The sequence below is a fragment of the Raphanus sativus genome, chromosome 9, assembly GCF_000801105.2.
Source record: "Raphanus sativus cultivar WK10039 chromosome 9, ASM80110v3, whole genome shotgun sequence".
Taxonomy (NCBI): Eukaryota; Viridiplantae; Streptophyta; class Magnoliopsida; order Brassicales; family Brassicaceae; genus Raphanus; species Raphanus sativus.
Window position 1 is genome coordinate 2,867,289 of NC_079519.1, and position 26,808 is coordinate 2,894,096.

At 37.6% G+C, this 26,808-nt stretch overlaps 4 protein-coding genes and 1 pseudogene across 5 annotated transcripts; 2 read left to right on the top strand and 3 right to left on the bottom strand.

Annotated features, from left to right (window-relative positions):
* Positions 1-639: 639 nt before the first annotated feature.
* On the top strand, positions 640-5,053 carry LOC108824004 (protein NRT1/ PTR FAMILY 2.13). Its single transcript, XM_056993930.1, has 4 exons — positions 640-1,066; positions 1,593-1,810; positions 3,216-3,781; positions 4,008-5,053. The coding sequence occupies exons 1-4, from the start codon at positions 874-876 to the stop codon at positions 4,897-4,899; spliced, it is 1,869 nt and encodes a 622-aa protein (XP_056849910.1). The 5' UTR covers positions 640-873; the 3' UTR covers positions 4,900-5,053.
* A 7,347-nt stretch (positions 5,054-12,400) lies between these two features.
* LOC130499445 (thioredoxin H8) lies at positions 12,401-13,485 on the top strand. Its single transcript, XM_056993522.1, has 3 exons — positions 12,401-12,672; positions 12,819-12,941; positions 13,069-13,485. The coding sequence occupies exons 1-3, from the start codon at positions 12,481-12,483 to the stop codon at positions 13,207-13,209; spliced, it is 456 nt and encodes a 151-aa protein (XP_056849502.1). The 5' UTR covers positions 12,401-12,480; the 3' UTR covers positions 13,210-13,485.
* A 1,180-nt stretch (positions 13,486-14,665) lies between these two features.
* On the bottom strand, positions 14,666-15,893 carry LOC108836404 (uncharacterized). The gene is made up of 2 exons (XM_018609565.2): positions 15,250-15,893; positions 14,666-14,978 (listed from the first exon to the last, which is right to left on the bottom strand). The coding sequence occupies exons 1-2, from the start codon at positions 15,868-15,870 to the stop codon at positions 14,937-14,939; spliced, it is 663 nt and encodes a 220-aa protein (XP_018465067.1). The 5' UTR covers positions 15,871-15,893; the 3' UTR covers positions 14,666-14,936.
* Positions 15,894-18,234: 2,341 nt separating this feature from the next.
* On the bottom strand, positions 18,235-20,127 carry LOC108834688 (protein CHROMATIN REMODELING 35-like; annotated as a pseudogene).
* A 4,281-nt stretch (positions 20,128-24,408) lies between these two features.
* Positions 24,409-25,938, bottom strand: LOC130500316 (uncharacterized). 2 transcript variants are annotated; one of them, XM_056995238.1, is made up of 2 exons: positions 25,237-25,938; positions 24,409-25,161 (listed from the first exon to the last, which is right to left on the bottom strand). In XM_056995238.1, exons 1-2 carry the CDS (start codon positions 25,894-25,896, stop codon positions 24,643-24,645), a joined length of 1,179 nt encoding a protein of 392 aa, XP_056851218.1. In that variant the 5' UTR covers positions 25,897-25,938; the 3' UTR covers positions 24,409-24,642. The 2 variants fall into 2 exon arrangements, with proteins under 2 accessions (XP_056851218.1, XP_056851217.1); XM_056995237.1 differs by having other exon boundaries at positions 24,409-25,164; positions 25,237-25,937.
* Positions 25,939-26,808: the final 870 nt, after the last annotated feature.

Genomic DNA, 26,808 nt, shown 5'->3' on the forward strand with positions numbered 1-26,808 from the left:
TCCGCATATACAGATTTAAGTGCGCATAAAATTTTGACGCCTTGTATATGAATGAGTACTATATCATTTTTTTTTCTTTTCGTCATTGAATTAAAAAAATTTATGTATCAAAACGTTAGGAAAATAAAGAAAATTTTGACTGATTAACCGGAACACGCTATCTAGTCAAACGTTTATTTGAAAAAAATAATGAAAATTAATCATCACTTAGTGGTATTATCTATGATATATAATACTATTAGTTTTAGGTAAAGATAAAATGTAATACTCACATCTATATATCATACCATATATGATTGACATCATACATAAAAATGCGTGAAAGTATCATCATCCATACGGGACCATACCCATCAAAGTTACCGTACGCATTATCATCTTCGATATACATATTGTACCCAAACAAATGTATGAAACATGGAAGGTTCACAATACGTGGAACAACAATATTACGTACTAGTTTTTTTCAAAAAAAAAAAACAATTTTACGTACTATGTGAAAAAACATAGCACTAAAATAGCTTTCTTTTTCCAACTTCTCACGTGAAGGCTACTAGTGGCGAACGTCATTCAAATTCGCCCACACCCACCATATAACATATTCTCACTCCCTTATATATACATATGTACGCACACTTCGACAATACACCCAAAAAAGCGTCTAAAACGGAGAGAAATGTACAAGTAATGTGCCTGATCTCCACCTTTATCAACCACTTAATGTGATTACCTTGATTTTTTTATATATACTGCAAAGAAGTGAGAATCCAACTCTTTTACAAAAAAAAAAGTGAGAATCCAATCTCACAATTCCACCCTTAAAGTCGAAGCGAGATTGTGAGAATATTCTGAGTGTAGTTATATATCTCCGAGATGGGTTTGAAGGATACAAAGGATGGTACTTCTTTGCCACGACCGTCCGGTAGTTTCTCCAAAGCTACGCCACCACCGCAGGAGATAGATGTTGTCAATTCGTATAATCTGAAAAGTACGTCGGGTTCTTTTTCGGATGGTGAGAAGGTTGAGAAAAAGCCTGGAGGCTGGAGAGCCGTTACGTTCATTTTAGGTATAACTTGTTTGGTACATGAACGTATTTATCTTAGTTAACCTAATCCTTGATCTCTCTCTCATTTTTTTCCATAACTAATTGCACATATAATGAATTCTAGAAATAAGTGAATATATACATTATTATAGAACCTTGTCATATGTATTATTAGGCGTTTCAAGATCACGTTTTTGCCTAAGTCCTTTCATATAATAGGCAGAAAAAGAAAGGGGAATTATATATATTTATCATATTTGTTGTTAGTTAATGCAAAAAGGAGAAGCAAAAAATGGGTGTATATTTTTTTTTAAAAGGGTGTATAATATTTTCAACCGATCAATAATTATTATTTAAAACTAAGCTTTTCTTCAAAAAACTATATCATACTACTATATTCTTGTAACCGTCCAGCATGTTTGACACTCGTCCATTTAACCACTTTATAATCGAAACGGAAAGAAAACGGTTACATAATTATTTTTAAAACGTATCATGTTTGTTAGTTTATTTGCTGACAATTTAAAAATAAAATGGATTAAAACAGGAAATGAAACGCTTGAGAGACTGGGAACGATTGGGTTGTTGTCAAACTTCATGGTGTATCTAACCAGAGTGTTCCACTTAGAACAAGTCGACGCTTCAAATGTCATCAACATTTGGTCAGGTTTCACCAATCTCACTCCTCTAGTCGGCGCGTTTATCTCAGACGCTTACGTCGGCCGTTTCAAAACCATTGCTTTCGCCTCATTCGCCACCCTCCTCGTAAGTCTTAGTTTTCGATTTACTTTAAATCATAAGCTAATGCTTCTACAAACATACACTTACGTATGAAATAACATTATTGACTCACAACATACTAACTCTAGGTCGAAAATTCTATTCACACAAACTAATGTGTCTACTAACACTTACGTATGAGCTACCTGATACTTAGTATACTAGTAACTGGTATATGATCTTATGTGGTGAAGATACACGATACTTGGCACATAGTTTCATCACGCACGTGGAAGCGACAAGGTAACTACGTTAGCACAAAGACAAACTTTATTTAATATATTGAACAAAAATTATAATAGGAAAACTTCATAAAATAGTTCTCTGTGTCTTTTTTCCTATTTATTGCCTCTGTATTGTACGAAAACGCACGAAATTATAGAGGGACCACGAAGCTATCGAGGACGATAAGGCCGGTCTATGATGTGAATCATATGAAGAAAAGCATTCCTTGGTACAGAAATTGTTGTCGGTACATAACTCGGGCTTACTTTATATATCACCCAAATAATTTTTATAAGAAAACTGTTAATGGTTGTTTTGATAAAAAAGAGTTTGATTAATTGTACACATTCCATTAAAGAAGTTACGTAATACAACAGAGTTTTATCGTGAAAAAAGAGAAGTCGACGAAAAGGAAGATCAATGTACAAGTGGTCGATTTGATAATGAGAGTGTCCAATAATTAAATCTCCACATGATATAGCTAACTGAAAGATGTGTAGATTTGGTCTATTACAGTGACGTAACGTAACGTATAAAATAGTTACTTTTTTAATGTCTCACTCATTATTATAGCATTATGAGTGCAACTACTTTTTAACTTCTCTTTATTTTGTCTTTTGTTTTTGCCTTTTTCATAGTTATTTAAATTAAGGAACCTAAACTGTTACCATTGACAACTCATATTACTATATCGGGATTACAACAAAAATATGATATAGGTTCTACATCATAATCAGCTTGTCACCAACTCGTACATAAGCAAAGTAATATCACCTTACGATCATTTAAAGTCGAACCTAACTAAGACTAGTGTTAATTAAATTTTTGTTTGTATTTGATTTCATAACTTCAACCTGTCTAACAATATTGTTTTTCTTTCCATGTACTCAACTAAAGTAGTATCACATAACTTCACTTCAACCTGTCTCATAATGAAGTCAAATCTAATTAATATTATTGTTAACTATATTAATTATTTGATTGTATCTGATCGCCTAACTTCACTCTATGTCAAGTTAGTAATTGTTTGCCTTTTCAAGATTAAATAATAACACTATTTAATTCACTTTCAAGGTATAGATAATCATAATAGTGATTAATATAACTAATGAAAACGAATAGTGAGTTAATTAGTAATGTATAATCAATCATTTAAAATCTACAGGGACTAGTGACATTGACACTCACAGCATCGCTTCCTCAACTCCACCCAGCAACATGCAACAGCAAAGATCCAGTCAGTTGCGGCGGTCCGAACAAGCTCCAGTTCGGAATCTTGCTATTAGGTCTCGGTTTCCTCTCCATAGGAAGTGGAGGAATAAGACCATGCAGCATCCCTTTTGGTGTTGACCAGTTTGACCAACGAACAGAAAAAGGGATTAAAGGAGTGGCCAGTTTCTTCAACTGGTATTACATGACTTTCACTATAGTTCTGCTTATTACACAGACCGTGGTCGTGTATATCCAAGACCAAGTCAGCTGGGTCATCGGCTTTAGTGTACCCACTGGACTCATGGCATGTGCGGTTGTTATGTTTTTCGCCGGAATGAAGCTTTATGTCTACGTTAAACCTGAGGGAAGTATATTCTCTGGTATAGCTCAAGTTGTCGTGGCAGCTCGTAAGAAGCGAAAGATGAAACTCCCTGCGGAAGACGACGGCACTGTGACCTACTATGACCCGCCAGTCAAAGATAGCGTGTTATCCAAGTTACACCATAGTAACCAATTCAGGTACTTTTTTATGCATTTAGTTTTTGACTTAAAAATTACATGGTTTCTTTTACTGAATCTACGTTATGTATAAATTATTTGTTATTTTTTTCCAAAAAATGAAAATCGAGTGTGTTATTTACCAAAATAATATGTACTGTTTTAATACAAGCTTGGTCAAATTTTTGCATGTCTAGCAAATAAACACATCTTAAACTATAATCTAACTGAAATTGCATAAAATCAGGTTTCTAGACAAAGCGGCGGTGATAATAGAAGGCGACCTAACCCCCGAGGGAGTTCCGGCGAACAAGTGGCGGCTATGCAGCATTCAAGAAGTGGAGGAGGTAAAGTGTTTGATCCGAATAGTTCCTGTTTGGTCGGCTGGAATAATCTCGCTGGCTGCAATGTCACAGCAAGGAACGTTCACCGTCTCTCAAGCTTTGAAAATGGACCGACATATGGGTCCCAACTTCGAGATTCCGGCCGGTTCACTCTCCGTCATCTCCCTCCTCACCATCGGCGTCTTTCTTCCCTTATACGACCGCGTTTTAGTCCCGTTCTTCCGCCGTATCACCGGCCATAAATCAGGTATCACACTCCTCCAACGTATCGGGACAGGCATCGTTTTCGCTATCCTTTCCATGATCGTCGCCGGGCTAGTGGAGCGCATGAGGCGCATACGCTCCATCAACGCCGGAGATCCGGCCGGTATGACTCCGATGTCGGTGTTTTGGCTCTCTCCGCAGCTCGTTCTGATGGGACTATGCGAAGCGTTTAATATTATCGGACAGATTGAGTTCTTCAACAGTCAGTTTCCGGAGCACATGAGAAGCATAGCTAACTCTCTCTTCTCTTTGTCCTTCGCCGGTTCGAACTACCTTAGCAGTTTGATAGTCACGACGGTTCATAGATTCTCCGGTAGCCATGACCGTCCTGATTGGCTGAATAAGAATCTCAACGCGGGAAAGTTGGACTACTTCTACTATCTGATTGCGGTTTTGGGTGTGTTTAATCTGGTTTACTTTTGGTATTGTGCTCGAGGATACCGGTACAAGGTCGGTTTACAGATGGGAGATTTCGAAGAGAACAAGAGTTTCTCTGATGTTGAGATGAGTTCCAAAAAACAGCTGAAGTGATTTAATAATGTGGTTAGGAGCAATAAAAAGATGATCGATGTTGTTTTATAATTATGACAATGTATCTATTGTGTAATATAAATGTCATTTAATGTCCAAAAAACCAGAGTTTCTTATCATTTAATATTAACATAATCTGATATATAATTAACTCCTGAAAGATTTATAAAATTAACCTTTAATAGAATGACACATTGCAAAGTAGTCCCTCATCGTTTTTTGAAGTCTTTTATATGATAGACTATTTTGAAAACCGAACTGATTTGTTTTGTAGCAAAAACCGAAAGAGATGCAATCTAAGTCCCACATTGGATATTAGACAAAGAAAAGTCTAATATATAAGAAGAAGTCCAACTCTAATTAGTACGAGGCCTTTTGGGATGGAAACCAAAAGTAAATCCATGCGGGCTTGCCATTAAGGCCCAAAGTGGACAATATCGTACTAATCGATAATATAGAGTTGGACACGGGATTTTACAATCCCAACAATTGGTATCAGAGCGGTTTGACGAAAAAATGCAATAAGACCAAAATACTCTTTAAGTAAGAACGGGTAGAAGAAGAAAGATAAGGTCTATTGCAGAAACGTCAGAAGATCATTGAACCTGTGGTGTTGTGGGACAAAACACATTCTCAAAGGAACGAGATGTGAAGGAAGATACATTCTCAAAGGAAACCCTGTAATCTGCTAAAGGAAACACACAAGAGATGAGTTGTGGTCCTTAGTTTGAGGGGGAGAATGAGAGATGCAATCTAAGTCCCACATTGGATATTAGACAAAGAAAAGTCTAATATATAAGAAGAAGTCCAACTCTAATTAGTACGAGGCCTTTTGGGATGGAAACCAAAAGTAAATCCATGCGGGCTTGCCATTAAGGCCCAAAGTGGACAATATCGTACTAATCGATAATATAGAGTTGGACACGGGATTTTACAATCCCAACAGAACTGAATATTGATTTGAAAAGAAAAGAATATCGACTTGGGACTTTCATTAAAAAATTTATTAAATAAGGTATATATGTGAAAACAACAATTTAAATGCTTAAAACTTATATAATATGTCATTAAGGGAAAAATATAGAATTAGATAATGGTAATACTATGTTATATAAATGACAATAATTATATATATGATCAGTTTACAAAAAAGAAAGATAACATGATCACTCATATAAAATAAATTAACAACAAAGGAAAACATATAAAGATATTTAAAAATAAAACTAAAAGCAGATGAAGGCACATTAGTGATATAACGACGGAACAAGGAAATGCCTAATGGAATTGTTAAATATAATTTAAGTAATATACATCATAAATAATCCAAAGATACTTTATCTTAACAAAGGGATGATTTTGGAACTGCTATTTGGAAGATAAAAAAAATAGAAATAAAATTTTAAATAATTATCCGAAATTATGCATACGATTTTAAAATCTTAACTGATAAAAGATAAGGTTGTATGTTTTTGCCTACCAAACTATTGTAAACTTGTTTAAATTTAATATCTTATGTCAATATTGCCTAGACTAAAACTAATATTCATTATCTCATAGATTATAACATATTTTATTAAAATTGAAATACAAAATCATATTTACGTATTTTAAGTGATTTTTTCACTTCTCACTCATTTTTAAATTACTTGTAGTTATTTTATTTATTCTTTTCAAATAATTTGATTTCATTTATTACAATAATACAAAACAAAACTTACATCTTTTTAATTTTTATTACATCTTTCTTTTTTCACTTTCTTATACTACTTCATTAATTATATTTACAGTAATTCATTATATTTATTTTACGTGTTAATCATAATAATTTTATAAGTTTGAATGAAATAATTGATAAGAATTTAAAACGGTTAATAAATATTTTTTTTACAGAATCAATTATCCAAATACCCATTTAAATATGGATCAGATATTTTATCGGTTTTTGTTTTGTTTTAAATAAACTCCATACAAATATTATAAACTTTTGGACAGTGTTCAAGTCGGTATTTCTAAATCCAAATAGATTCATATGAATCTTTAAATATCCAAATAACCTATATGTTTACAAATATTATCAAACAATTTATTGGAAAAAATAAAAATAAAAATCCGTACGAAAGCTCTAGTTAATTACTATTTTAGTAGTAGTAAAAACCAAATAATAAATCCAAACCATATTTGAATTAAGTAAATAACCAATTATGTTTATATTGTTTTATTACTGTTAACTGAATATTAGATCCACAACATATTTCAATTAAGCAAACAATCTATCATGCATATTGTGTGTCTGCCTTTTTGCGACATGTATTCCATCATTTTGTGCAGAAAGAAAAAAAGTATTCCATCATTCATTTCATCTACACTGATTTCCGTTTTATATTCTTGTTCGCCTTAAGCCTTTAACTTTTACCAAGAAATATATAAAATCAAAAGGAAGTTTTCATCTAAAAACAAAATACTAAGGTTAGCCTAATTAAAATCATAGGCTAAGAGGAGAATCATATATTATGGAGATTTGTATTCCTTCTTTTCAAACAAATTCACGGCCGTAAAAAAAGTCAAAAACAACTGCTGCCTCCTTTATAAGTAAGAAAACAAAAGTCGCACTGGGGGAGAAAGATAAAACTTTTTGCACTAGCAAGCAGCACTTGAGAGAAAGAAAAAAGGACCTGTGGAATCTTAGTATGTTGTTTTATCACACCTCAAACTTGCCTTTTGATCAAACTTTATATCAAGTTGAATTTATTGTGTGCTTGCATAGTATACTTTTTCTAATTCTAGGATTTATTTAATATTTAATACATGCGATCAATTTAGAGTAAACAACAAAGTAAAAGAATTAGCAACTGGTAAGCTTCAACCAACTCATTGTATTTTTTTGTCGGCAATTCATTGCTATTCATTGGTTACATTTTACCTAGACATATTTTAAAAGACAAAATGATGTTTTATTGAAACTTGGAAATTAGTATAGAATTAGTATAGACTGGTTCGAGATTATCCGTTGATCAAAAGAAAAAGTTGGTAAGCGTCTTTAGAATTTCAATTGGGTAAATGGTCATTTAAATCATGAACTTTTCATTTTGGTTGAAAAAAAATGAATTTTCACTTGGACCATTTAAAGCACCATCTTAATTTGATAAGCCATTTTAAACATCAATTAAATTTGACTAAACCAAATTACACACGTCGTTAACTCAGGTAACGGATTGATTAAACGGAGTTAATCACTGTTACTAACTAGGGATATAGCTCCGCGCAAGCGCGGGGTCGTGAATGTCTAAAAAAATTTTCGATTCGTGTTCATGAATTCGACTTCTAGCAACATTTTTTAAAAAAATATATAGGACATAGACCATATATCCACTCAGATTCAACATCTGATACGCTGACTAATTGACATCCTCATTAGCTATCCAGTAAATCTTCAACCTATATAAGTATAAGAAAATAATAATCTATTCCAATTTAGAAACCCACACAATAGTAAAACCTTTTATTAAACATAGTGCAATAATATATATATACTCAGAAAAATAGTCAAGGCGATATTTTTTAACAGAAATAAAAAATGAATCTCCATGAGCCTCTCTCAGATCTATGCGAACTCTCTCGGTCCGTTCAAAAAGTTGTGTTTCTTTTTCATTGGTTTTTCCTGTAGTTATCAGCTGTGTAAACAATTTTGTTCGCCTCCTCCTTGAAACTACCAGTGTGTTCTAATTCAAATTTGAAGTATGAAAAATTAGTGAATCCCTCCATGGCATACAGGTCTCAGCGGACAACTTCAAAAAGTAGAACAAAGAACATAGAAAAGTTGTACTAATCAAGTTTTCAGTAGGACTATGAAATTATATCAATTTAAGGAGTTTCAATGAATGTGACACTGAATAGAGCGGTTTAGAGTGTAATGGTTTATCATTGGATGTGAGAGTTAAGCGACAAAGTGGAAGAACCCTATGCCATATTCAAAGACAGTACAAAAGAATAGACGATTAGGAAGCTTTTTGGGTATGTCTGACGCATCAGCCTCACCTTTTAAAGGTTATGTAGAAACTGAATGCCATAGGCCGCAAGTTAATTTAAAATGACCCAACAATCATTAATTCATTACATAATCACGTTCGAAAACTAACTGCCGAGGGCCGTAAAATCACCGGAAAAACGTAATTCGGACACCAACAATGACGATTTAAACTGACTCAGTCCAAAAACCAAAATTCTTAAAAACTTAATTTTTCACTCATCTCATCCTATAATCGAGTAGTATATTTAAAAATTCATGAAGTTTTCATGAAAATGACAATAACGAAGAAACTGATGTATAACTCTTAAAAAATTATGAGCTGTCGGAGTCAATATTGCAGAAAGTCTAAAAGTCTAAAAAAGAAGACGAGTTGTAAAAATCATAATTGCCTTTCATTAAATTTGATCATAAAAAATGCAAAACACACATTTTCTCTATCCGAACCCGGGTTGTGAACTTCTTTAATGATACATAAATCACTGCACTAAGTGATATTTAGTGATATTCATATGAATACATACTATTTTAAAGCAAAAATATAAAGATGGGTCCCACAAACATTTATTAAAATCTGATGTGGACACCTTAAGAAGAGAAGAAAGTGTCTCATTATATATACTAGGGTCGGCCCGCCCTACGGGCGGGATGTGAACTATAAAATAATTTCAACGGCTAATATACAAATTAAAAACATTAAGATCTGGATACTGAAATTTTAGGCATGTATATCCGGATCCGGACCAGTTATATATTTTTAAAATATTTAAACATAATTATATCTATATATGTATACTATAAATATTTAGTTTAAAATGTCTATTTTTATTTTGTTTAACATTTAATATATACTTATTTTAATGTGATGTGTTCTAATTTTTATTTGATGTATATGTTGTGAGACCATACTATTATAATTATTATTTATATTTTTTGTTGTGGGTTTTTAGTTTGATGAAAACATAATTTTATTACAATTGACCAATTTTCCTATACAGTATAGTTTTATTTTAGAAATGAGAATATCCAAATATGTTTTATTTGTTTATTTATATTTGATCTAACTTGTATTGTCAATGTTTTTCCCTTTTATATCATCTATATCATTCACAATGTGTAATTATAAAGATTTATACATCATATAAGTTTTTTTATTCTACTTCATCTATTCCTATTCTTAGAAGAAATAAGATTAATCTTCTATGTCATTTGATTGGATTTTGTAAGTTATTCTATAACAGTGATTTATATTTATATTAAAGTTTATTAATATTTTTAAAAGCATTAATACATATAGAAATTATAGAAATTTCATTTGCGAAAACATAGTTAAAATATAATATATATTTTTAAATTACTTTTGTTTGTATTTATAATCATACATTTGCAAGTTAAACTATAACCATAAAATAAATAATTATATTCCACGAACGGATTATGAGCCTCACAAAATTTGGAGTATTTTAAAGCTGGAAAAGAAAAAGAAAAATTGGAGTATCTTATATATTTGATAATATATCCAAGGTTTGAGAATACCCATAAGCGTATGGACATTGTATAGTCAGAAAGCTTGAAGTTGTGGTTGCTCCGGATAATGCCAATGGTCGCTGGCCTCACCTGCTCGCCGACGAATAGCTTGCTAACCCCACAAGACGCTGCCTTTTTCAGAGAGATGAAGAGATCGCGATCTCCGGAAGATTATAGATTTTGCCGGAAACGATGCATCGAAGATTTATATATATAAGGATCTAGCAGACGAAGAGCGCAATAGGTTGATTCGTAGTGGGATGGAGAATAAAGACGATTTAAGATTAAACCACAAACACCGTTACATAATCTAGAAAGTCTCAGCGCCAAATGAAAACAGACGAAGAACACGAAGGAGAACATCTGTTTAGGGATTCCGTAGAACAGTGTCGATGGGCTTAGTGCCGAAGAGCATTTTATTTGTGCTGGACGAAGCCCATTGCGAAGCCCATTTCAAAAGAACAAAGTTTAAGTGATACGGTGCGTATCTGATGTGTCAACTCGTGAGACTTCTAATTTATGACGTGGACGCTGATGTGTCAGCAGGAGAGATTCAACTCTCTTTTATATATATAGATAGATAGATGATTTCCGTTAAATCCAAATGACGTTTCAAAATCTTTTAAAAAATTGTGTCTAGGAAAAATCGAACCCATGACCTTGGACACAATGTTGGAAGCATAAACCACTACACCACTTGCATTTTTCTTAACATTAATGAATACTAATATATATTATTATGCAACATCTTCTCCTACCCAAAATCCCAAAATGATTTAATAAATATTAAAACTTGTAAATAGCTTATTAATCATTCAAATTTTTTTGACTGTTATTCAAAATATTAAAACTTATAATAATTATTAACTTATTTATAATATTAATTTTAATTTATAATTATTATTTAAAATACTACTTATAAATAACTAAATGATACTAAATAGTTTTTAATTAATAGTAATACAAACTGATTTATAATTATGATTTTTAATTTAAAATCTATAAGTATTATTAAAATATAATTAATAATAGCTACAATATTTTAAATTATTAAAAATTATAATTAATAATTTAACCAATTAATAATTTAAATCTTTTAGCTATTATTAATTATAATTTTTATTAATAATAATAGATTTTAAATTAAAAATAATAATTATAAATCAATTTGTATTACTATTAATTAAAAATATTTAGTATCATTTAGTTATTTATAAGTAGTATTTTAAATAATATTTCAAAATAAAAATTAATATTATAAATAAGTTAATAATTATTATAAGTTTTCATATTTTTAATAACAGTCTTGAAATATTGAATAATTAATAAGCTATTTACAAGTTTTAACTTTTAATATTTATAAAATCATTTAGAGATTTATGATAGAAGAAGAGGTTGCATAATAATATCTATTAGTATTCATTCATGGTAAGAAATATGCAAATGGTTTAGTGGTTTGGCCTTCCAAAGCTTGTGTCTTAGGTCAAGGGTTCAATTCTTCCTAGATACATTTTTTTAAAAAGATTTTAAGCGAGGTCGTTTGGACTTAACGGAAATTAGTAACGGCAATTAACTCCATTTAATCAATTTGTTACATGAGTTAACGTCGTGTGTAATTTGATTTAATCAAATCAAATTGATGTTTAAATGGCTAATCAAACTAAATTGATGTTTTAAATGGTCCAAGTGAAAATTCATGCTTTTTTTAAACCAAAATAAAAAATTCATCATTTAAATGACCATTTTCCCAATTTCAATTACAAATTTGGAGTCTTCAAGAACTCAATCAAGACAACTTGATCTTAAAGTGCGACTTAATATTTTATTAAAGTGGGTTCTCAAAAATACTTTTGTTGGAATAGTTTTGTGCGACGACATGTACACTTAGAGCCAATAGATATTATAATGTACAACAAGAATATCTGAGGTTATAAAAGCCAACTCTTCCTCTCACCTTATGCTCACAGTAAAAGAGCAACTCTACTTAAAACTATTTGCTCCTTTCGACAGAGAGATAAAACGAGACAATGGGTGCTAATGTTTCTTCGCCAGACCAGAGATATTCAGTGACGTCCGACCTCCCTTCCAGGAGGCCATGGACACCTCGCTTCGAGTCCCAGATTTCTCCTTACAAAGTCAACATCCCCCTTATTGTGGAAATCAAGAACAAGAATCAGTGGAAATCTCGACTCAACGCTCTCAAGGACACCAACAAGCTGGTAACGTATTATTTCATGCGCTTTCTAACGTAGAATATTTCTACTTTTTCTTGATATTTCTTGTGCTACAATGGTGGAGGTTTATATTTTACTAGGATTAGTTTGAGTATATCATAATGCATCCAATTCTGGTGTTTAATATATAGCTGGTGATCGAGTTCACGGCCAAATGGTGTGGACCTTGTAAATCCCTTGAGCCGAAGGTTGAAGAGTTGGCGGCTAAGTACACCGATGTCGAGTTCGTGAAGATTGATGTCGATGTGTTAATGGTAATACTTAATCAATCCGTTTGCTTTCCTCCTCTTCTTTCTCAAAGTCCAAAGAACATCATTGAAAATATGTCAACAAAAATTTATGTTGGCTTTAAGTTCTAAAATAACAATTAATTGAATGCAGAGTGTGTGGATGGAGTATAACCTTCATACTTTGCCTGCGATTGTATTCATGAAGAGAGGCCAAGAAGTAGACAGAGTTGTGGGTGTGAAGTTTGATGAATTAGAGAGGAAACTCCACAAATACGCACAATCCTTCTTCTGAGAAATATGAAGCTTTTACTTGCATACCAAACAAAGCTCCTCATGCATGATCACCGTATGCCAAGAATAGTATGCTACTATAGATAAATAAATGTAGCTCCTTATGCTTATCACCTAAGCCAAGAATAGTATGCTGCTATATATAAATAAATGTTTGAACGTAGATTCAACAAAATAAACATAATTTGAGTGATATAAGGAATTGGAAGTTGGTTTTGCATGTACGTACCTGTCTCGTGTAATAAATTTATGACTACTGGTTGGTTTGTATGGTTTATATATCTTTCTTGTTCTCCCCCCCCCCCCCCCCCCCAACAACCTTAATTTCTACATATTGTTAATTATTTTTGATAAGCTGATGCCTTTGGGTCACGCAAATCTTGATTAGGAGGGGTCAGCTTAGGATTAGCAATGGAAATGAGCACATGACAAAAATTTCATATAAACCACTGATTTCTTTTTTGAAACATTACTTATTTTCACTAAAATTAAACCTTTTTGAATACAGCATAACAAAGAATTAAGCATCATCTTTGATCACACGCATAAATTAAACAACAATAACATAAGAAATTAAACATGATAGTTTTTCAAAAGAAGATGACAGCGAACTCAAAACAAGCTTGAATGCATTGAAGGAGTAAAGTAGTCTTGATTCAAGATCAGACAAGATGAAAGATCAAACAGCTGAAAGATAAGTCACATAAAGTCGTGAGGTTGAGAGCCAACCTTCACATACAAGAAAAAGTGAAGTAGTTTTGATTGCATCTCTGGTTCCATATAGACCACTACATAAGATAACAAATCGGTAAATAAAGTTAAACTATTAGTAATCGGATAAAAACGCAAGAACATTCTTTCATAGAAAGAAGATACGGTGTTAGATAGTTGTTTTCAATAGAGAAGGATGGTGTAAACGGAGCTACACCCAGTAAATCTATCAATAAAATCTTCAAAAAGGATTTGTATAGCAATACGCACAAACTAGAGACCCCGGTGAACAGAAAATCTCTAGGGTACTAGCCAAATCTAACAAACCCACAATAGGCTGTGTCAAAGAGTTTTACCATAAAAATGGGTTTTGGTGAACTAGAATACTGCTTGATGATCTCCGATATCTAATGGACCAAGCCCATTCAAGATATCCTTTCCATCTCGAGCAAACATGGTAGTGGATCTGAGCCGTCTAACGGTGACGATCAGATGACTGCTGGAAGCACTATGTTTGAGAGGATTAGAACGGTCATTGAACAGACTCCACAAGGGTAAAGGCTGCATCACCATGATGATGATTGAGTAAAAAACATTTTTAGCAAGACTTGCGCAATGTTCCAAAAGAAGAAAAGAAAAAAAAAGCAAGACTTGCGCAATTATGCTTGATCACTTCTAAAGTCATTGATAGTTGATTGAAAAAATCTTCTAATAGCATCATCATTTCTTGATGGCAAATGTTCACATATAAAACTTAAATGATTTGTTCAAAAGAAGTATAGTTTGTACAATAAAATGAAAAATTAGCACCCACAATAATAATATATCAATACAATTTATATTTAACGCCCTTATCTAATGGAACCGAGGACCAATCTTTAACCTTTCAGTCAAAACCATATCTCAATGTGAGCTAATACTTTGACCACTATTGCATACACACACAGCATGCCGTTTATGGGATTGCGTCTGTACACGCAACAATATCCATGCTAGTCCCTTCCCTCGGCGTCTTCGTCAACTGTTCCACCCTTCAGATTTCGGCTGCGAGTTAGCCAACTAGTCAACACAAAATCAAGAAAATGTTAAAGATGACAATCTTGAAACTTCATACAGTATATATAGTTAAAAATATATATGTATATAACAAATAAATAATTGGGAACATTATCTGAATACAAGTTTGTGATCCGCGAAATATTATCAATTATTGGTGGATATCTGATCAGTCTCGTTATTTTTCTATTTTATTTTTTTCAACTTCTGACTGAAAACAAATAACAATTCGGATAGATAGATAATTTGTCTAGTCCTAAATAACAATACCAACCTCTTCCACCGATTTCTCTGAAGTGGTCTTAGACATGGGAGGACTTGACAGCCTCATATGTTGCGGAGGAGTAGTCGCCAGAGCTAGAGCCGGAGACGTCGTTTCGACCAAGATCTCGATGACATCAACATCCCACAAGGACGAGTTCGAACTCTGATGAGAGTTATGAGTGACTGAGTTACGCCACGGAGGAAGTCCACCATTGGCTCGGAGGAAGCGACCGTGCCTAGTCTTGAGCTTTACTTTTGATCCTTCTCTCACCGGCTCCCACTCTACGGACGATTCAAGCCCACTCGGTTTCGACAAAACCACTTTACGTCCCGTGGCACCGAGCAAGAACCGCTCGTTCGAAGCGGTGAGGTAGCTACCGTAGCAACTCTTCAAACGGATCACTTCAAAGGAACCACGAACTGGTTCGACAGTCCATCGAGCTCTCTTGTCGGAACCATTCCTTTCTTGAGTCACCGTTTCCTCGTCCTCGTCCGCCATAAGATACTTTTCGTGGGCGTTACGCATCCTAACGGCTTTAGCGTCATGGAAAAACTCCATTTGCTGATAGTACTGTGTTATACTGTTATTATTACTTTCTTCTTGCTGGAACTTAAGCAAGATTTGTTTCATAAAACGAATTGTGAAGTGAATGCATTATTTGGTGTGTATTTAATAACGATTTATTAATGGAGACCAAGTCCAAAGCGGCACACAATGATGTGGACCTTTTCAGTCTTTTTTAAATTAGTTTAATATTCTTAGCAAAAATAATAGTTGAATATTGAATAGTTATGTGATGAAACGATTTTCAGAACTAGTCATGGAAAAGTCGTGCTTAATTGACAAGTTTCCAATTTCACCATATCTGTTACTTCCACGTTACATTTTTTTCTTATAGCCGGGATGAATAGTTACATATTCTTTTACGTATTTTTCCCATTATTCCCGTTACAACTTGTGTAATCGGAAGAAAGGAGTATTTATCAAGGTACCATATGATGAAATTGAATGGGTAGCAGCACACTATGTGAACCGAACATAGGCAAACGAAAAAGAGAGGTTTGTAATCTACTCCAGTATAATAATGTTATATGTAGCATCCCTATCCCCCGGGGATCGACCGGGGTTAACGAAAGGGAGCTATCGACACGCGTATACCCTTAAAGGCAATCCGCCGTGTCAATTACTGGTCCCAAGAGTCGACGATCGCATTGCTTTCTTTAAAATTCCGATCCACCCATATCCATACACTTCTACTTACAGTCCTGCGCACAGGGAAATGGAAAGGGAGGGTCTGAGTATTGGATTACTCAGTGAAGTGACTCTAGATCAGCCTGCCCGCAAGACACTCTACATTACTCTATGCGGGAACCAGGACTGACTAGCCACTACAATCAACAATGCATCATAAACATTTCACAACATCAATTCTAGCAACCTAGCAGTCAATCAATACAACGAACTCAGTCATTGCTACACCACACTCATTAATAGAAAAGGCCAGACTCGACAACGCAACAAGAGCAAACCGACTCCAATCAACCTAGACGTAGGACCTATAGCCGTTTACGGACGTCCCACCTCGTGCCGGCCTAACCTGGAAGGGGCGCCCGCTCTCGGAAAAACCATCCCCCTCTCCAGCTTCCTAAAGGCTACCCGGATTGCAGCACGTTGGCCACCTTGCACTGTCTGCCCCCCAGCCATTCATAGCCTGACCCAGCCACCTTTTTGGCTTGACTCGATCCTAAGGCGCCAATACACTTGCTTATTTATATCCCGCCCTCGCGCGGTCCTTTCACATCACACCCTAGACTCTAGACGCCCACCCGTTCTCGGTGGTCCAAGCAGGACTACAAACAAGATTCATTGACACTTCCTCATTCTCATTCTCATTCTCTTTCACATTCACTTACTCATTCTTACACTTCCTCTTTCACTTACTCATTCTCTTACACATAGACGCATAGTCATACTCATATTCAAGACGCCACCTTTTATCGGTGTCTCACACAATACACTTCACATAGCGTTGATACCAAAAGACACCTCAACAACATACATGTAACCAACACTTAACACAAGGGTAACATGAACAACCATTAAGCAAGATGCCAAGAGAAATCTCTATCATCACATGGGACCAAACAACACATAAGCAATCATCATATATTAGCCACATCAACACAAGGCAGTCCATTAATGTCCCTTTTAAACAGTATGAGCGTTCTTATGCAACATGGTTCATGCATCTAACAACCTAGATCCATCATGAACTACCAACCTAACTCACAACAAGGACTAACCAGATCTAGATCCAACAAGATTAATATAAAGGACTTGAGAGAGACTGGGTTCGGATCACCTCACTTTAACTTAGATCTGATCTGAAGAAACGTGAGAAGATGAGATCTGAACCACCCGATTGATCAGCTACCACCACCACCACCACCACCACCGGCGATCACCTCCACGACCACCACCAGCACGCCGCCGGCAAGGAGAGAGAGAGAGAGAGCGCGGAGGAGAGAGAGAAGAGAGACCGCGAGAAGAGAGGGAGAGAGAGAAGAGAAGAGAAGAGAAAAGAAGAGACGGCGGCGCAGGAGAGAAGGCTTGACGGCTAGGGCTTCCAGTCTCTGAGAAATCTCTGCAGAGCTCCGCTTCAAGTTTGTGATGAGAGAAAAGAAGGAGGCTGCAGTCCTTTTTATAAGGATGGGGAGGTGGTGACCTAGGTTTTTAGGCAACCGGGCCGTAGAGAAGCCCAATCCCATGGGAAAATATTGGGCCCGGGATAGGGATGTTACAATCTCCCCCACTTAATGGAATTCGGCCCCGAATTCCTCTTGTGTACTCCCAATACTTAACATCCTTTCCCCAATATTTTTCCAACGGTTCCTGCAATCCAAGCTAGCCCTTGACGCGAACTTACGGCGGCTTTATACTACTTCCAATCCACTTCAGGCGGTACTACTCGCTTCGAGGTTTCATAGGTCTTCTTCACTGTGTCCTTAGTTCTCCCCCACTCCGATCAAACATACCCGCTCGTCCTCTGCCCGTTGGCGGTTTCATGATGTTATCCGAGGCGCTTATTATTATCCTTACTCGGCCCCAATTGGTGATGTCGATGTCGATATTGCCCAAGACAATGGTTGAAAACTGCTTGTAGCCCAGAAACAAGATACTCTTCTTTTCCGTCCACCGTTGTGCACGGTCTTCTACTTTAGCACTGTAGAAGTCCAGCAGTGGAGTGTCTCTGTCCTGCCATCACACAAACTCTCTTTCCCAGGTAGACAAAAATTCCCTCGGGAAGCACAATCGGTGGCTTAGCCTGAGGATACTTGCAAGGAAGCTCTGCACGAAACTGATGATCATGAAGGTTTTCCAGAACCCGGAGCGTGAGCCACGATGCAATCCCCCTGTGGTGGAGCGCCGCCCACAACTCAAATGAGCTACACGATGAGGCTTCATCTTGCTAGCATGCGTCGGATGAGCAGGGAGCCCACCTATCATCCGTCCCTTCTGCAGATAACTTAATCTCAAAATCTGAATCGCCACACTTTTTATCCCGAGATTCAGAAGCATATGTCCTTGTGATCCATTTCACCTTACTGAAGTTCACACTGATAATGTCTAAGATGCTTTTGTCAATAACTCCGCAGGCACTGCAACATAACCCATGTCGTCCTTTAGTATGAAGGAGTGCTCACAGTCTTCCACTTCATCGGTATTGGATCCATTACGTGAAGTCTCTGCATCCTTTGTACTTACTATTGGCATGGCCATTTCGCTCCCGATATCACCAAGATCCTCATCTACTGCTTCAGGCTCATTAACATTCTCAACGCCCACATAGGCACCGTTATTATCAACCACACTGTTTTCTATAGCAAGGACCTTTTCTCCCCTCGCTTGTCCCACATAGACATCCCTGTCAACATCCAAACCGTTCCCTATAGCAAGGAGGTTGCCTCTGCTACTTTGTCCCTCCACTAGTGGAGTAATGGCCCAAGACATATCCTCCCGCTTCCCCAAAACAACCTCCTCAAAAGCGAATTATGGCGTCACAGGCACCACGTCAACTTGACTCTTCTGATGCTGCACAAGACTCGACTGAACGGTACTTGGGCTTCTTACTCTCACCTATAACCTCATCCTCATCATCGGAATCGATAATCACCATCTCGGTGGAAGAGGGAACCACACAGAGGGCTTTCTTCTCATCACCACTCCATCCAAGTCAAACACACAATCCAAAGCCAGCTGATTCTCCAAACTCATACGCTCTCCTTGTCCATCCTCTGCTGCTGCTCCGAACATAGTATGGGCAAGCGACGGATACAACCAGATGCAACGCTTCACCCGCCCCATCCTCAGGTTAGCCACCCTTTCCAATTCCTTAGTAACTCTCCCGAACTCACCACCGTCTAGAGCCTTGGCATGTTGCCGATGGCAAAGGGTTGAGAAAAGTCGGTGACTTTAGATGAGTTCCTGAACCGCTTCGCTTCGGAAGAGTCGGGAGAGAGTCCATCGTCATAAGGCTTCCTTTTGTGGTGACCTTTAGGGGGAGGTTGGAGAATCTCCATGAAGGGTTCAGAAGTCACTAACCGAGATGATACCACGCCATGGTTACGTTTCCTGCACTCGGACACGTCCTTCCTTCCCGGTTTTGGATGATTCCGAACTAAACCCGAATTCCCGGAAATGAATTACACTCGTCCTACTCCTCCTCCATTTATAATCCGAACTTTAACTTTTACTCGACAATCGTAAAACCAATGAATGAATTCAATAGATAAATGGAGTAGGACTACAATAGTTCAGAAAGCTCAAGGCATCAGCACAAACGCGGACCGCCCATAAAGAAAAGGAAAAACACCAAAGCCAGCAACAATAAATAATCTTGTCAAATAAAACTCGCATCCCACTCCCGAAAAAGGGTCCTACTCGCTCAGCCATCCACCACGCGGAGAGTCGCCGATGGTCCCGACTCCAGTGCCCGCCGTGTTGCCGCCCGCCACCCTAACCTTCGGGTTTCCGCTCTTCTTCCGGAGATGCTGATGCTCGACGGCGAACACCCTTCCTTTAATCTTATCCTCTGCAGCTATTGCCTGACTTGCCACCCTCCTCACAAGAGCAAATTCAGGGGCTCCAGAGCTGCCCCGATTTTGTCGCGAATCTCTTTGCGTAGTCCGGCCCTGAACAACCTACACCACTCCTCTGCAGGCTTGGGCTGACAATGTCTGGCGGTATCCAAAAACTCCCACAAGTAGTCCCTCACTTTGCTTGACTTCTGCGCAGCCTGAACCCGTACATCGCAGTCGCAATCATCCTGATCTGAAGGAGGCTTCTGTGGACGCCCACGTTTCTTCTTGGGCACTTCCCCACCGGTTACCTTGGGGTTCCCATTGCCCTCCTTCGGTTTCCCGGGCCCAGGTTTCTTGGCTTCAATCTCCCCTTCTGCTTCGATCGCTAATCCAGCCATACGCTGTACCAAGGCGAACTCCAAGGGTTCTAAGACACCCTTCACCTTGTCCTGTATCTTCTTACGCAGTCCTCGCTTGTACCATTTGCACCACATTTCTGCACTCTTCGGCTTACACAGCTTGGCTTGGTTGATGAAGTCTACAGTGTAGCCAGCAACAGATCGATCTTCCTGCTTATTCCGAAATAGTGTCTTGCACCGGCATTTTCCTGCGACGGATCTCGGAGGCTCTTGGGCCACCCCTGACGCCTTGCTTGGCCGGCCCCGCTTCCTCGGAAGGTCCTCATCGAGAGCGAGTTGGAACGTAGCACAACCCTGGAGTACACGCTCCTCCATAACCATCTTCAGAAAGTGTGGCATCGTCACTATGCGTCCCACAGTCTGCTCGTAAGGGTACTCGAATGGAAACTCTCTAAACTGTTCCTCTGGATCTGGAAACGTAGGCAACACCCAGTTGCCCTCTGCGTCACGGTGCCGTTTCCGGGCGTGTTCCCGAGTGCCCACCGGCCCGTAGTGCAAACGAGGCAACCTCCACTCGTAGTGATCTAGCGGAAACATCCTGCAGTCAAGAAAACGATCAGAACCATAATAGAAGCATAGATACAATGGGTGGTTTTTTGAAAACAACATCACACGATTTCCTCACACATCAAAACTTTCACAAATTCTTTTCTTTTACAAACAAGGTTTTGAAAAATTTTGGAAACGCCGACCCCTTAGGATAGCACTAAGGAGTCTTAACCCCCGCTCTGATACCAGTTGTAGCATCCCTATCCCCCGGGGATCGACCGGGGTTAACGAAAGGGAGCTATCGACACGCGTATACCCTTAAAGGCAACCCGCCGTGTCAATTACTGGTCCCAAGAGTCGACGATCGCATTGCTTTCTTTAAAATTCCGATCCACCCATATCCATACACTTCTACTTACAGTCCTGCGCACAGGGAAATGGAAAGGGAGGGTCTGAGTATTGGATTACTCAGTGAAGTGACTCTAGACCAGCCTGCCCGCAAGACACTCTACATTACTCTATGCGGGAACCAGGACTGACTAGCCACTACAATCAACAATGCATCATAAACATTTCACAACATCAATTCTAGCAACCTAGCAGTCAATCAATACAACGAACTCAGTCATTGCTACACCACACTCATTAATAGAAAAGGCCAGACTCGACAACGCAACAAGAGCAAACCGACTCCAATCAACCTAGACGTAGGACCTATAGCCGTTTACGGACGTCCCACCTCGTGCCGGCCTAACCTGGAAGGGGCGCCCGCTCTCGGAAAAACCATCCCCCTCTCCAGCTTCCTAAAGGCTACCCGGATTGCAGCACGTTGGCCACCTTGCACTGTCTGCCCCCCGGCCATTCATAGCCTGACCCAGCCACCTTTTTGGCTTGACTCGATCCTAAGGCGCCAATACACTTGCTTATTTATATCCCGCCCTCGCGCGGTCCTTTCACATCACACCCTAGACTCTAGACGCCCACCCGTTCTCGGTGGTCCAAGCAGGACTACAAACAAGATTCATTGACACTTCCTCATTCTCATTCTCATTCTCTTTCACATTCACTTACTCATTCTTACACTTCCTCTTTCACTTACTCATTCTCTTACACATAGACGCATAGTCATACTCATATTCAAGACGCCACCTTTTATCGGTGTCTCACACAATACACTTCACATAGCGTTGATACCAAAAGACACCTCAACAACATACATGTAACCAACACTTAACACAAGGGTAACATGAACAACCATTAAGCAAGATGCCAAGAGAAATCTCTATCATCACATGGGACCAAACAACACATAAGCAATCATCATATATTAGCCACATCAACACAAGGCAGTCCATTAATGTCCCTTTTAAACAGTATGAGCGTTCTTATGCAACATGGTTCATGCATCTAACAACCTAGATCCATCATGAACTACCAACCTAACTCACAACAAGGACTAACCAGATCTAGATCCAACAAGATTAATATAAAGGACTTGAGAGAGACTGGGTTCGGATCACCTCACCTTAACTTAGATCTGATCTGAAGAAACGTGAGAAGATGAGATCTGAACCACCCGATTGATCAGCTACCACCACCACCACCACCACCACCGGCGATCACCTCCACGACCACCACCAGCACGCCGCCGGCAAGGAGAGAGAGAGAGAGAGCGCGGAGGAGAGAGAGAAGAGAGACCGCGAGAAGAGAGGGAGAGAGAGAAGAGAAGAGAAGAGAAAAGAAGAGACGGCGGCGCAGGAGAGAAGGCTTGACGGCTAGGGCTTCCAGTTTCTGAGAAATCTCTGCAGAGCTCCGCTTCAAGTTTGTGATGAGAGAAAAGAAGGAGGCTGCAGTCCTTTTTATAAGGATGGGGAGGTGGTGACCTAGGTTTTTAGGCAACCGGGCCGTAGAGAAGCCCAATCCCATGGGAAAATATTGGGCCCGGGATAGGGATGTTACATTATAGCTGTATTATTACGATCCGAGTAAAGAAAAAATATGCAAAAATGTATATAATATATGGTTGGGACGTAAGATATGATTTTTCTTTTTTTGTTGGGATATGTTGCCCTGAAGAAATAACAAGAGGTGAGATTGACGAGTGTGGGACTCTCCTTAAGGCTTATCTCAAGGCATGTCCCAATGACAGATCATAAGTAAGACCAACTTGTTACATTTTCTCGCGTCTGTGATACGTTACACTTATTGTTTACGTATATAGTTGATGTCATGGACCGGACAAACTGGTTTGTGCCGCTTTGAAATCTAACATACTTTTGAGTTTTGTATGTTTGGTTTTGTTCTGAATTTAGAATCTGATCCTTGTTTAGGTTCGCTCGTCAGTATTGGACCCAAGATTAACCAAGAAAAATGTAAAGGCCATCAAATCGGAACGTTTCAAAATAATTTGCCTGACAACAAAAAATGAATTCTAATGTTAATCTTTCGATATGTATACGGATACAAATAAACATGGTTCATAAACACCTTAATATAAATAAACCAAAATCTTGACCAACAATTTTTGAAAGACTTAGAGGACATTCATTGGACCAGCGTGTATCACTCCCACACATGGTTTAACAAAAATTCATTGACACGTATGTATGCGGTGTATGTAAGCTGATTTGAGCCCAGTTCATAACTATAGAACTAAGCTTCTTCGAGTCCAGTCTTTGTTGGTTTTATTTACAACTTCTAAATCTGATATCGATTTTGATCCACAGACCATGACTCCGTCCGAGATTTAACCGCAAAAAAAAAAATACAAAGGAAAATGTGGAGAGTGTTTTAGGACCTTTTTGATTAGGTCTGTATAAAAGTAAAACTGTTAGTACTGACCATTTAACAAGTCTAATTGACTGACAAGGGCTTGTGCTATTTGCTTAGGACTTGAATAATGCAAAAAGGGAGTTCTTTTCAGAATTAAAAAAATATTTAGATTCGTAATATAATAACACCCATTTGTGGAAATCCCGAGTTTGGTATAAAGTCTTTTACCATTGTTTTTCTTTGTCAACTAGTCATTTACAATTGTTTGTGGGAACTCATTTGGATAGTTAGTCAGTTGATTGTATAGATTGCGAAGGAAAGTATATTATTTGCAGAGAACTTCTATATGATCCTTCTTGGTAGAACTTCACGTCTATATAATATCCTTCTTAATTAAGATAATAATCTCAAAAACAAAATCAGAACAATTCTTATATGCCAAGAAACCTGCTGATCTCAAGGGCTGGTGTAGAGCCACCCGATGTAACTTTGTTTTTACTAATAACAAAATAAATTGTAAAAGAAAAAAATCCAATCAAATAAACTACATTGTAAAGATGTTGCAAACAAAATGATAAATCGATTAGTTAGACTTTCTGGATTTAAAGTTAAAAACTTTAGACAAGTTCAAGGGCCAATGATTAACCAGTCTCGTGGGAACGCTCCATAATCTCGACCACGTCAACTTCCCAAACCACCCAATCATGCGTAGCGCTCCGGTTCGGTATATCATGCGTAACCGAATTCCTCCAAGGTGGCATTCCCCCATTGGCTCTCAGAAAATTACCGCCGGTTCGACTCTTCAGCTTCACCTTTGACCCATCTGCAACCGGTTTCCACTCTCCCGCCGGATCACCAGCCCCGGTCCTCCTCGACTGAACCACCTTATGCCCTGTAGCTCCCAGCATCAGCCGCTCGTTCGAGGCAGTCAAGTATCCACCGTGACAGCTCTTTAACCGAATCAAATCCTCGGATCCGGGTACCAATTCAACTCTCCAACGGGCCTCTTTCGATTGCCCATTCCGGCCCATTACCACACTCTCCTCGTTGTCATCCGCAACTAAATATTTCTCGTGCGCGCTGCTTCGTAGTCTCACCGATTTCGCAATGCGAAAGGTATCAATCGCTGATAAATGTTCAACACTTTTCTTCGGATCCTTCTTCTGTTCAAAAATTAAATTCTAAATTAATAAAAATTTAAAATATAATATATTAACTAAAGTTATTTAACAAACCTCTATTGGTTTAGGGGTTGATGTCCCCGACATTGAAGGAGGAAACATAAGCTTCGAAGAAGAAACCGACACAGGATCCGACCCGATGGAGTCAGAAGATCCAAATGTCGGTGATTCTTCAACCGATGACTGGTCGTTGACCGCCGAGTTAAAACTCGAAGCCGCCGGCGACGAAAAGCCATCATCGGCGAGCGAGACATTCTCGGGGCTCTCAACGACCTCGACGGTCCACAAGATCCACTTCTTGTGGGCGTGAGGCTCGTGATCGTGCGTGACGGAGTTTTTCCACGGCGGCGATCCACCGTTCCCGCGCAAATAGTTCCCGTTCCACGACATGAGTTTGACCGGCGGCGAGCCGTCGTCTCCGATCGGCTCCCAGTGGCTCTCGTGCTCAGCCTGACGAAACGGCGGCGTTTGGACGACTTTCTGGCCTGTGACGCCGAGAAGAAACGACGACTCGCTCGCCGTTAGATATTTGCCGTAGCAGCTCTTGAGACGGATGAAGTCGGGCTTGCGTGGCACCATCTCCACCGTCCATACCGATTGCCGTAACGTTCCGTCGGAGCTTTGACGGACGGATTTTTCGTCGTCGACGGCGAAGAGGTATTTCTCGTGACAGCTGCGTAATCTAACGGAGGAACCTCTGGCGAATAACTCCATTTTCTTTTCCTTGTTTTATGACACGGTTAGATTTTTTTTGTTTTTGTTTTGAAATGTTTTCGCCATTATTATATACGCTGTTTTCCGCGTAGAAATGTTAGGAGATTATGTGTCCTTCATTACATTATTGTTGTTAAAATATGATATTGTCAATAAATTTTCCAGGCTGTTTCATCAATAGTCTCTCGTCCAGATGTCAACATAGCAAAGGCAATCTTCTTTTTATTTCTATTTTTTGACTAATAAGAGTTCGATACTTTGATTATATAACAAAAAACATAGAGATTATGTTACTTTTTGTTTGGAAGTTTGGAACAAGAGATTATGTTATATATTATTAATTTTAATAGGTCGAAGTGATAAATGACATAATAACTAAATCTCAGGAAAGTTATAAGTAGCAGATTTTGTTTTTTGTAATGTAAAATTTAATGTACACATTTCACAAAATGTACCCAAAATAGATAAATAAAGCTAAAGGAAAATGTTAGTGTTTGTTAATACATTTCTTAAAATGGTAAATATAATTTTGAGATTTGTTTTGCATTATATAGATTAATTTTGAAAAGAAAACAATTCTGAAGTATTTAATTGAAATGACATGACAATTTTAATATTTATATGAAATTAATATTTTTAATTTAATTTTTAATTTTCGATATATATTTTTGATAAATTTTTTAAATATAAACTTATTTGATGTCAATTTATTTACTCTAATATTATATATATTATCTATTTTAATATGAAAGCTTATTTAAGTTAAATGAATGGATTTTTGTATTTACGAAAGTATAAATAAAATATTTTATTAGTATAATTTATTTAATATTATTGAAATTATTTTGTAGTATCTAAACCTGCAAACAAACAGTTATACACTTTTCATAAATTATTTGAGTGTTTTAGTTA